Source organism: Schistocerca americana, chromosome 1 (genome assembly GCF_021461395.2).
Source record: "Schistocerca americana isolate TAMUIC-IGC-003095 chromosome 1, iqSchAmer2.1, whole genome shotgun sequence".
NCBI classification, from domain to species: domain Eukaryota; kingdom Metazoa; phylum Arthropoda; class Insecta; order Orthoptera; family Acrididae; genus Schistocerca; species Schistocerca americana.
In genome coordinates, this window is record NC_060119.1 from 1015498624 (window position 1) to 1015510881 (window position 12258).

At 39.7% G+C, this 12258-nt stretch overlaps 1 protein-coding gene across 1 annotated transcript in view; it reads right to left on the bottom strand.

Moving 5' to 3' along the window:
* Nucleotides 1-6241: 6241 nt before the first annotated feature.
* LOC124596007 (heat shock 70 kDa protein 12A-like) overlaps nt 6242-12258 on the bottom strand; it is a 206951-nt gene continuing 200934 nt past the window's right edge. Inside the window, exon 13 of the mRNA XM_047134961.1 lies at nt 6242-6651. Coding sequence (XP_046990917.1) covers nt 6466-6651 — 186 coding nt within the window. The 3' untranslated portion in view covers nt 6242-6465. The remainder of the gene's footprint in view (nt 6652-12258) is intronic.

A 12258-nucleotide genomic window follows, 5' to 3' on the forward strand; every position in this document is an offset into this window, starting at 1 on the left:
AAGTAACTGAAGAGGCCCACAAAATGCTTAAGAACGTACAGAAAAGTAAGGTCACCTTATTTTATTAGAATATTGGAGAATTGAGTAACAAGGTGGAAGAGCTTGTTGTCTGCATGGAAATCTTAGAGAGTGATGAAAAAATAGACATCTTGTGCCTGTCTGAGCACTACATAACCATAGGGTTAGATAAGTGACGTCTAGGGGCAATAACCAGTGATAATAGTAACACATGGTGAGGACATAGTACACAGAGCAGAAACTTTAAAATATGTAGGTGTCCATAATGATGAGGCTTTAACCTGGAAAAAGAACATTTTGGAACTCATAAAACCACTTAGTTCTGCCACGTTTGCACTTGGAATAATGGCAGATTTTTGGGAGAGACAAATCAGTGACACATTTTGCACATTTTCATTCTTAATGAAGCTCCTTGGGCTCCATAAATTGTGTGCAAAGTTCACCATGATCAACTGACATATGTAACAAAGACAACTGAGTTTAAATTTCATCAAATTTAGCTAGATGATCTTGGACACCACACTGCACTTCCCACAAAAAACTGGATAGATAAAAAAGCTACTCACCAAGTGGTAACAGGAAAATACATATCTAGAAGGTTATGTCAGAAATCAGTAATTCCAACAACAGTATGTAGTGAAACAAGAGATGGGACAATCAATTACTGAACAGGATAACATCTCTACTGAACTTAATGGAAGGACTTTAAATGAGTCACACGTGGTATATATTTCATAATTGTTCCAGAAATATATAGAAAGGGCAGATACAAACAGTGTAAGAGGAAAACCACAGTAGTATTTTGAAAAATCAGTACCATAAAATTCAATAATATGAATTTGTCGCCAACTTCTTCTTTCAAAAACTAAGTAAATCACATGTTTTCTCAATAATAAAATCTCAAATGGATTTGATGGCATTTCCAATTGAGTGCCCAATATCTTAAGTTCCATCTTATCTGAAATATGTAATGCATTACTAATTCAAGGCATTTTTCCAGAGAAATTAAAATCTGTCGTTGTTAAAAACCTCTTTAAGATATGTGATTGGAGAGATGTCAATAACTCCCAACCCATTTCCTCACTGACATCATTTTCCAAAATTTTTGAGGAGCTGATGTATTCTTGAATAGTATCTCACCTGAGCAACAATAGTATACTCAGCAAATCACAGTTTAAATTCTAGAAGAGTTGCTCTACTGATGACGCCATTTACATGTTCACTCACCAAATGTTACAAACATTAAATAACAAAACAGAGCCTGTTGGTATTTTCAGTTATTTATCTAAGGCCTCTGATTGTGGAAATAACAATATTCTCAAAGATAAACAGAAGTTTTATGGGATTGATGGTACAGCAACCAACAGATAATGCCATATCTCACCAAAAAAATGCAGAAAGTTGTGTTTAGTAATTCAACCATGTGACTACATGGCTGAATTACTAAGCACAATTTTCTGCATTTTTTTGATGAGATATGACATTATCCATTGGTTGCTGTACCATCAACCCCATAAAACAGGATATTATTCTAACTGGGGTGGAATCATATATGGGATTCCCCAAGGCCCAATCTTAGATCCACTATTATACTTCATCTATGTAGATGATCGTCTGTCTAATATGCAACAAGCAGATCTTGTTCTTTTTGCAGATGACATGACTATTGTAATCAATTCAAGCACACTTACAGCAGCAGAAGAATTAGTAAAAAAGATTCTTGAAACTATCATTGACAGCTTTCTGTGAATAGTATCACAGTCAGATTTAAAATGACACAACATATTGTGTTCTGCACATCTATAGGCACTACACCAATGATAATAATAACACATGTTAAGGAGAAGGCAGGGGGAGGAAGGGTTAAAGAGGAAGGAAGAGGGGTGAAGGAAAAAGGTTGATGAGGTCTAGGAAATGGGGAGAGTTCAGGAAACTCACCCAGAACACCAGGTCATGGGAGACTTACTGGACGGGGACGGGACAAGAAGGAGAGGCTGATTGTTGAAGAATGCTCCAGATGAGATTTGAAAAACTGAGAGCTTATACAAGGAAGGTAGGTACTATGGAAGACAGAAATTACTGACTAAACATCACGCGCAAGTTAATAAGAGTGGCAAGGTACATGCATTGTATGTGGTAAGAGATTGACAGGGGGGGGGGGGGGAGAAGAGGGGGGAATAGAATAGACAGGTCATAAAATAAAATATATAGAAAACTAACAGGGCATGAAGAAAGGAATAGTTACTAACAAGAAATGCTGGAACAGAAGAAATTAGCATAAATTAAGACCAGGTGGGTGGTGGGAACTAAGGACACATTGTAATACCAGTTCCCACCCAGAGTTCTGAGAAACTGGTGTCTGGCAGAAGTATCCAAATGGCAAGTCTGGTACAACAGACACCAAGGTCACGACTGTCATGCTGTAGGGCATGCCCTGCAACAGGATATCGTATGTTGCCAGTATGCACACTTCTGCCTGTACCCATTCATCCTTAATTATAACTTGGGGTAATCATGCCACCAACATAGCAGCTGGTACATGGTGTGTCGGTTCACAGGTGGCTCTCCCTTTGATGGAACACATATTGCCAGTTACAGAACTGGTATACGAGGTGGTAGGAGGATGCATAGGGCACATCTTACAGCAGGGATCCTTAGGGGTAGGAGTCATAGGGTAGGAAAATGAATGTAGAAGGAGCACAGGATCTGACAATGATATTGTGGAGATAGGGAGGTCGACAAGAAGCTTTTTTAGGTCTCGTGGACAAATGGACAGAGTGGACCTCATTTCATGTCATGATTTTAGGAACTCCCCCAATTTCCTAGATTTCACCAGTCTTCAACCCTTCTGCCAGAAGAAGGAGCCTCTCAGTCCGAAAGTTTACAAATTTTGATACCTTTTTCATGTGTGTCCTCCTGCCACTGCTTGCGCAGTGGGTTTCTTACCTGTTGAATTACATTGTATACTTTCAGAAATTGATTACTTTCATCCACAAAATATTATGAAATTTGTGTCAAAAGAAACCAATGCTTTTCTCCCAGTGAAAATCATAAATCTTATGTGGTTTAATCAAAATGTCTCTGGTGTCAAGATGGTGGCTTGATTTCAAGGAACAAAATTAGGCATTTATTCACTTTCCCATTATCTTTCTTCCATGCAGCAAGACTGGTTTTCTAATTCTTAGAATGTTCTCCTGGTTTAATACACTCATTAGTAATGACATCAAAATTCATTACACTCTAAGACTGTGTTTATTATAATTTGCTAGTTTCTCCCACTTTCTTCATCAGGCAGTTTTTAATTTTTTTACCTTTTGTCTGCCACTGTCCCATCTTTTGTACTTCTATAACATCAAGTTATCATCCAGACCAGTGACGACAGTCATATTGTATGGCTGCAAACTTTACCAGCTGTGCTCTGCTATGATGTTGACAGAATTATTCTAAAACCTCAAAAGTGTGATGATAGTGAAAAGTCTATCAAACATCCAAAGCTCATCTAACTGTTTCTATGATGTCATGTCAAAACCTAAAACAGTATTAATATACACAATAATATTGAAAACACAAGTACTTTCACAGATTTGTATAGGCTTAAACACACTTTTTTCTTATGGTAAAAATTTTTCTGTTTCCAGGTTTTGTGACCACTAGTCGAGACATCTGCCCTGCATTAAAAAAACAGTAACAGAATTTGTCTTTGTATATCTTCTTTCCTGTTTCATCATGCAGCATGAAACAAAATTTTGTAATAAGTAATTGTAATTGAAATAAAGCACTTTATTTGAAAACTGAGTGTTTTTTTCCCTCTCTTATTGAATGGGCATCTATAACTGCCACAATATGAAGCTAAATTTGACATTTGAACTGTTTATTAGGTTTTCACAGTATGACTGATTGATGGTTGGAGTCCAGGCAGTGAGAACTATCACCAGAACATCATAGACATCAACATTTCCTTTTGTCAAATTATTATGGGCTACAATTATTAAATCAACAGAAACATACTACAACATAAAGAAATGTTTCTTGGGAGACAATTGGTGTCAGATTGGCGGAAAAAGAAAATATATTCACTTTATGACAGTAACTAGTCTGTAATGAGTTCAACATTTTGTTATTAGGTGCACGGAAGAAAGCATGGTCAAAATGTGTCATCGAAATGCATGCTGCTTTTTCAGTAATCTTATTAATATAAAATGGATACTGTGTATCACTGTGTGTGTGTGGCGAGGGGGGCGGGGGGGGGGGGGGGGGGTATAAATGGTACTGAGAGACACTTTGAAATGTAAATGTTTCCACTATGTAATCAACTGATGGGCAAAATTTGTTGCATTCAGTTGTGCTTCTTTAGAGCCCATGATGAGTGAAAAGGTTTGCAGGTGTCTTGTTAACTACAGACTGATGAAGTGAGTATGATTTATTTATTAATGAATGTGAAAAATAAGTCTCTAATTTGATACATAAGTCCAGGATACTTTCATAAGATTCTAAACTGAAATGGATGTAAAGAGGTGGAATCAATTTGTTGCAAAATTGGAGCTACAGACAAAAAGGAAATACAATGGAATCATTTACTCTCAGAGTTGGCTGGGCCCAATGTCCCTTATCTCAACTACAATAACTAATAATTGTAGCAAGAATTACAATCACATTTATAAATTCAGGAACACATACTTAATACCCAATGTCTTTAATTTATAGACTGTTCTACCATATGTCCTCTAAATTAAGCATAAACCTTAGTAATCATTATCACTTGGATAACATTATTTTACTACACTCAGTTACATTTTGACAATAATAGTTGTAGGAAGTACAAATTTTGAATTAAGTATCCAAATGAAATAATTTAACTGTTGGTGAAAACATTATCATGCCAATATTGAAAACTGTACTGCGGAATGAATGATAAAAAGTGGAATGGGTAGATAATTTTTGGCATCTGTACTCAAAGCTCCTTAATTCAAAAATGAAATGTGTTAGGAAAATGATATGGAAGGGCTAGAATGGCTACAGAGATAGCATTGAGTAGAAGCCACTTGAAAGCACCAATATAAACAGTAATGTATGACTTCTTAAAGCACGGAACACAAGTAAATAAACTCAAAAACAAATCTTACACTTTTGTCATGTTAAATATGAGTTAAATGGTAAGAGGCGATTAGCTAGTCATACAAATTATTATCTGTATAATAGAAGGAAACATTCCACGTGGGAAAAATTATATATAAAAGCAAAGATGAGGTGACTTACCGAACAAAAGCGCTGGCAGGTTGATAGACACACAAATAAACACAAACATACACACAAAATTCAAGCTTTCGCAACAAACTGTTGCCTCATCAGGAAAGAGGGAAGGAGAGGGGAAGACGAAAGGAAGTGGGTTTTAAGGGAGAGGGTAAGGAGTCATTCCAATCCCGGGAGCGGAAAGACTTACCTTAGGGGGAAAAAAGGACAGGTATACACTCGCACACACGCACATATCCATCCACACATACAGACACAAGCAGACATATTTAAAGACATATTTAAAGACATATTTAAAGATATATTTAAAGGCAAAGAGTTTGTCTTTAAATATGTCTGCTTGTGTCTGTATGTGTGGATGGATATGTGTGTGTGTGCGAGTGTATACCTGTCCTTTTTTCCCCCTAAGGTAAGTCTTTCCGCTCCCGGGATTGGAATGACTCCTTACCCTCTCCCTTAAAACCCACTTCCTTTCGTCTTCCCCTCTCCTTCCCTCTTTCCTGATGAGACAACAGTTTGTTGCGAAAGCTTGAATTTTGTGTGTATGTTTGTGTTTGTTTGTGTGTCTATCGACCTGCCAGCGCTTTTGTTCGGTAAGTCACCTCATCTTTGCTTTTATATATAAAATTATTATCTGTCTACTACTAAAGAAAACTCCCTTTCTGCCTCTCCATAATTTTTCATTTTTTCTCATCTTCCTTTCACTCTCTCCTTTTTTAGCATTTGTAATTCACTGAAACTTTTTAATATGTTTCAGCATAATAGAGAACTCACAGTTTTATTGAACAAACTTGTGAAACAATAAATGACTTCAAATTATTTGAATGCAATAATAAAAATGTTATAAATATGTGCAGCAATGTTTATTTTTTTATACATATATATATATATATATATATATATACAAAACAAATTCTTTTATATACACTTCTGTTACTTTGTACTATGAAGATATGCCTGAATAGAACTACACTGAAGATTCAGGCATGAAAATTAAATTATTTACTTTCTAAAAGGAGTTAGTACATTTTTGCTGTTAAAGGTATTGTCACATGAGATCAATAGCAAACTTTCATGGCAGGATTACATGGAAGTACATCCACATTATGTGACTACCTTTACACAGTGCAATCATAATAATTACAGGCAAAAACACTGACTCAAAAACAGTCTTGTATAATAGAGTGAGACAAGCTATCAGCTGCTTGACAGAAAGTCAACCTGAATGTCAACACGATTCCCAGAAGCAATATCTGTTGCACTAGCAGTTACTTCAGTTCCTCCAAACACCATGCAAATCTGAATTTCTCTTGCAGGTCTCTCCGTGTGTGAAAGATCAAGTTTCAGTGTTCCACATCGTCTCACACCTGGCTCTGTCACATACTGAAAAAAAAAAAAAAAAAAAAAAAAAAAAAAAAAAAAAAAAAAAAAAAAAACCAATATTTTCAATACACTGCAAATGCTTGCACTACAATAAAATTGGCTGAGAAACAGTCTACTTATATGCTTTTTTCTGCTTAAGGCAGCACCTCTCATAATGAAAATGATCCACATATAAGTTATTATAGCAATAAACAGTAGAAGCACTGCTGTTTTAATTACACTCATCAAAGTAATCCACTCTGTAACACTGAGTCAACAGAAATAACATGTATTTTGGAACACCAGCTACAAAAATCAGAGGAATCCCCCTCTCCCCCCTTGCCTCCAAAAACAAGAGAACATAATTACCTTTTTGGGAAGGAGGGATGGGCACAGAGGTCATTGGTCTGGTTTGATGTCGCCTGGCAAGAATTCCCCTCTTGTGCCAACCTCTTCATTTAACAGTAGAAATAACACACAATGTCTTCAATTATTCACTTGGTGTATTCCAATCTCTATTTTTACCTACAGGTTTTGCTCTCTGTTGCTCCCCGTAGTAACATGAAAATTATTTTCTGGTGCCTTAACACACATCCCATCTCCCTGTCCCTTCTTTTATACGCTGATTAAAATTACTTTGTGACAGACAGATTGCAGTAGCAGGGGGCAGTGTTGCCATTGTGTAGCCAGCCACACTCTACAAGGCACTGCTCATACCTACAAAACAGGCAACACAACAAACATGTGCGACTCAGGAAAGGCAGGTGGCCCCTACCACTTGACTCACTGAAACTTCAAAACAAAGTAATTTTAATCGGAGTACAGTCAGTGTTTTGCGTATATTCCTTTCTTGTCAATTTTGTGGAGTATCTTCTCATTTCATGTCTTATAATTCAACTTAATTTTCAGTACTGTTCTGCAACACTGCAAACACTTTGATTATCTTCTTCTGGTTTTTCCACTGCCCATGATTCATTTCTATACAATGTTGTGCTCCAGATGTACTTCCTCAGAAGAGTATTTCTCAAATTGAGGCCTATGTTTGATACAAGTAGACTTCTTTTAGTTCCTTTGATGGCCTACTTCGTATCTCTAGTTATGCATTATTTTGCTTCCAAGATAGCACAACTGCTCCACTTCATCAACCACTTGCCCCTCAAGTTTCATGTTACCTTTATGGTTACTGCAATTTCTGCAACTCCACATTCTATCTTTGGTTTACTTAGTCCATATTCTGTGCTCATTGGACTCTCCATTCCATTTAATGTGTCATTACCAAATCTTATCATCAATAAGATGGAAGGGGAGGCATTGGAGAGAATTAGTCAGAGATGGTACATGGGTAAGCATTACACCTGCTTCAGATCCAGAGATAAAGGCAGTAGTTTTTCTCTCTTAGTGAATGAGCTTTTTCAGAAAAGTATAGTTTTTAATCACACCTAACATAAAGAGAGATATTAAATATGTATATAAATGAACACATAGTACAGTTGATTATACAGGGAGCTCTAAAATTTGCACTTACATACTTCTACAACTTGTAGTGGGGACTGTGCAGAGAATATTCTGAATTGAAATTCATGTCCAGAAATGTATCATTTCTATGCAGCAGCCATTTGAAAACATGTTTGCTAGATAGGCATGCAGCAGGGTAGTCATGGTGGGCGGCTGCTTATGTCGGATCACCTGATGCCATCTGACATCTATCCTACTTCTCTGACCTGGTTTGAGCCTCATTCACATGTATTTACATGTCTGCGAGCTTAGAGCAACATGGTTGAATATATGTTTGCAGAATAAGCCAACATGACCTTTCTGCATGCCAAAGCTCACACTAATGGAAAAACTGCTTGTCGTCTTTATCGAGATTAATACAGACAATGTCCAACTCCATCACATACCCTTTTCACCACAATTACACAGATGTTTTAATGTATTGAACAATGGACACTCTAGGTAGGAATATCATCAATGTACGAAAATACAGATTGCTACATTTCATAAAGAAGACACGTTAAGTTGCGGACAGCAACAATTAAATGACACTTACATAAAGCTTTTAGCCAAAGCCTTCATCAGTAAAAGAGAGACACATGCCATCCATGTACACAAGCAAGCATACCTCAGGCACACATGACTGCCAACTCCAGCATCTCGGGCCAGAGGAGGTGGGGAAGGGGAAGAAATAGTAGTGTACGGCTGGGGAGAGAGATGAACGCTGTCTGGTGGTGTGTGCAGGGACTAGAATCCCAACAGGTGCAGCATTGTCAAGAGGTTGTGGGGCAGGGAGCTGAGGAAACAAGGAGCAAAAGAGGAGAGGAGCAGGGAAAGATGAGCAGATGCATCGGCAGAGAGTGCCAAATAAACAGGCTGAGAGATGGCAATGGGGAGGAGATGAGAGAACAGTGGGGGTGGAAACTAAGATGGAGGATGTCGAGACAGTATGTCACTGTATGTTGTGGACAGGATAATTATAGGAGAGGAGAAGGTGTTATAAGGATGACTCACATATGCACAGTTCAGAGAAGCTGGTGGTTGAGGGAAGGATCCAGATGGCTTGGGTAGTAAAGCAAACATTGAAATCAAATGTGTTATGTTCAGCTGCATGTTGTACCACAGTGTTGCCTACTTTGTTCTTGGCCACAGTTTGGTGGTGGCCATTCATCCTGGTGGACAGCTGGTTGGTAGACATACCAATATGAAAACTGTGCGATGATTGCAGCAGAGCCAGTAAATGACAAGGCTGCTTTGACAGTTGACCCAGCCCCTGATGGAGGTAGGATAAACCTGTGACAGTACAGGAAGTCCTGGGTGGGTGGATTGGGCTGGTTTTGCACCTGTGTCTTCCTCAGAGATATGATCCTTGTGGTTAGAGTTTGGGATTGGGAGTGATGTAGGGGTGGACTAGGATGTTGTGGAGGTTGGGTGGGTAACAGAACACTGTTTTAGGAGGGGTGGGAAATATATCGGGTGGGATGTCCCTCATTTCAGGTCACAATGACTGGTAATCAAAGCCCTAACAAAGGATTGGTTCAATTGTTCCAGTCCAGGGTGGTACTGGGTAATGAAGGAGACACTCTCTGGTGTCTCAGTCCAACAATCTGGACAGCTCGCTACAAGGCATGAACAAAGATGACAGCCACTAGGTGAACCCCCTATAATCTGCGAGTGCTGCTGTCACCACCACAGTGCAGTGTGCGGGCCACGCCTGCCATTCCAGCATATTGGCACTCAATGGGGCCCTATAAAGCCGCCAGTGCATGGGCTCTGAGTCAGTCATGTTCTGACTGTGCTCTTATCCTCTATACCGTATGCATTGTCGTTGATTCTTGAATCTTGATATGTCTCAGCCCTCAATCTGGTTTACTCTATGGACTTGTCTACTGCCATATCTGTTCATGGTCGTTGTTGTTTTCATCATTTGCCAAATCCATTTATGGTTGTTGTTGTCATCCTTCACTGTCTTTCTGTGGGTTTAGGCAGCTCACCGTCAATGCTCTCAGCTGGTCGGCCTGTAGCTCCTGATCTGATTCCAGTTACTAGAATTGGAGATGAGGTAAAAGGTTAATAGTGCATTATAGATGTGAAATTCGTACAGCTAATGGAACAGCAACAGCCACTCCTGGAGCAACAATTGCAACAGCAATTCCATCAGCAGTTCCAGCAGCAAATGAACCTTTTGTGTCAGGAAATTTAGCTACTATCTGACCAATTGCAGGTACAAAGTTCACAGCCTGTCCCGATTGTGGTCGCCTCCCAGACAGGTTTCTGTACACCCACATTCCAACCATTTAACAACAGTAAGGAGGTTTGGAACACGTATTTGCAGTGGCTGAAACAGCACTTTTGTCACTTTTTGGATTTCAGATGACTCTCTCCAATGGAGAATCTTCCTCTCATGGGCTTCCCCAGGGATGGTTGGCTCCCCTGGTTGCCCTCACTTTTGAGGAAATGTGTTTATTGCTGTCGACCTACAATTCACAATGGTTCCATGTGGTTGCATCATGCCTTGAGTTCCACCAGTAATACAAGCAAGCAGGTCAGTCTTATCAATTGTGGGTGATGGATTGGCAAGGTCTGAGCCATTGTTGCAATGTAGTGGTCCAATTGCCTCCTGATCCAGGTATTTCTCTGCAGCCCTCAAGCTCAATAATCCCCCCTTGGATGACATACTTAAAATTGTGCACTCTTTCGAGATTGCACAGGCAGAAAATGACCTCTGAGCAGCTAGCCTAGCCACGTCGGCACAACCAGTGGTATCTGCCTTCTTGTCCTGACCACTTTGTGAGGCAACAATGGGCAGACTGCCCTGATCAAGGGAACACTGCACCCGTTGTGACAAGGATGAACATCTTTGAACTATCTACCATCAGCTGTAAGGTCAGAGTAACTCTACTTCTAACTTGTGTCATGGGACGGTGCATGAGCTTCAGGCCATAGTTCCTCAGGGCAATCTTTGTTCCCCCAAGTTATTTATTCATCTCATGATCGTTTGTCAGGACGTTCGTTTCCAAGTCGACATTTTTGGCCTGGATGCTTTCTCGCTGTTTGGGTTCTCCATTATGGACAAACTTCAGGTCTTCTCTGACAGGGTTCCCTTCCAGGAAATTGGTGACCTTTGTGCCTCTTTCACGTATTTTTGAGCCAGGCTTGGGCTGTGCCACTGAGTTTGAGGCACATTTTTCCGTATGTCCGGATGCAGTGTCCCTGTTCTGTCATGTACGTCCTTTTCCAGTCTCCTTACGGACAGCCATTAAGCTCGAACCTGATCGCCTTCAGTTGGGGTCATATTACCAGTCAAAACTAGTGCTTGAGCCATGCCTCTGGTCATAGTCTAGAAGCCAAATATTCCCTCCTGCTTTGTGGAGATTTTAAGTTGATGATCGATGCACAATCTCTTGTGGAACCTATCCCCTACCACGTCAAGACCTCCTCTCATAACCTGTTGGAAGCGAATGTTTTTCTACAATAGAACTTGCTGGTGCTTACTTATAGATTCCACTTGATGAGGAATCACAATGCATTGTTGTCATTAATATGCCTTTTGGCTTATAGAAATACAAGCGTTTGTCATTTGGGACCTGCTCCTTCAATCTTCCATAGATACCTGGAACAGGTAACAATGTCCATCCCAGCTTATACCAATTACCTGGATGACTTAACTGCTAATGGTGCTATGCTCAAAGACCACCTGTGTAACCTCTGTACCCTATTTACTAAGTTGTGTGATGCAGAGCTCAAGTGCCGCTTGCAGAAACGCCAGTTTTTCCAGGAACAAGTGCTCTACCTGGGGCACTTGCTCATCAAAGACGGGATTTAGCCCACTCACCATAATTTTTCTGCTACTGACTCTCTCCCACATCCCCATAACCTCTAGGACTTTGCAGGACTTTTTTTGGGTGGAAAGTGAATTATGATTCTAAGATTCTTCTGCAAGCACCACACATTTTGCATTCTCTCAACCAATTGCAGAAGAAAGTGTGTTCCGTTTCAGTGGTTGGAGGCCTGTGAGCAGGCGTTCACACAGCTGAAATGCACATTATGTTCTGCACCTTGCCTTTCCCCCTTATCCCCATCATGCCCTCTAGCTTTGGCTACGGACACGTCTCTCTATGCCATGACTGCAGT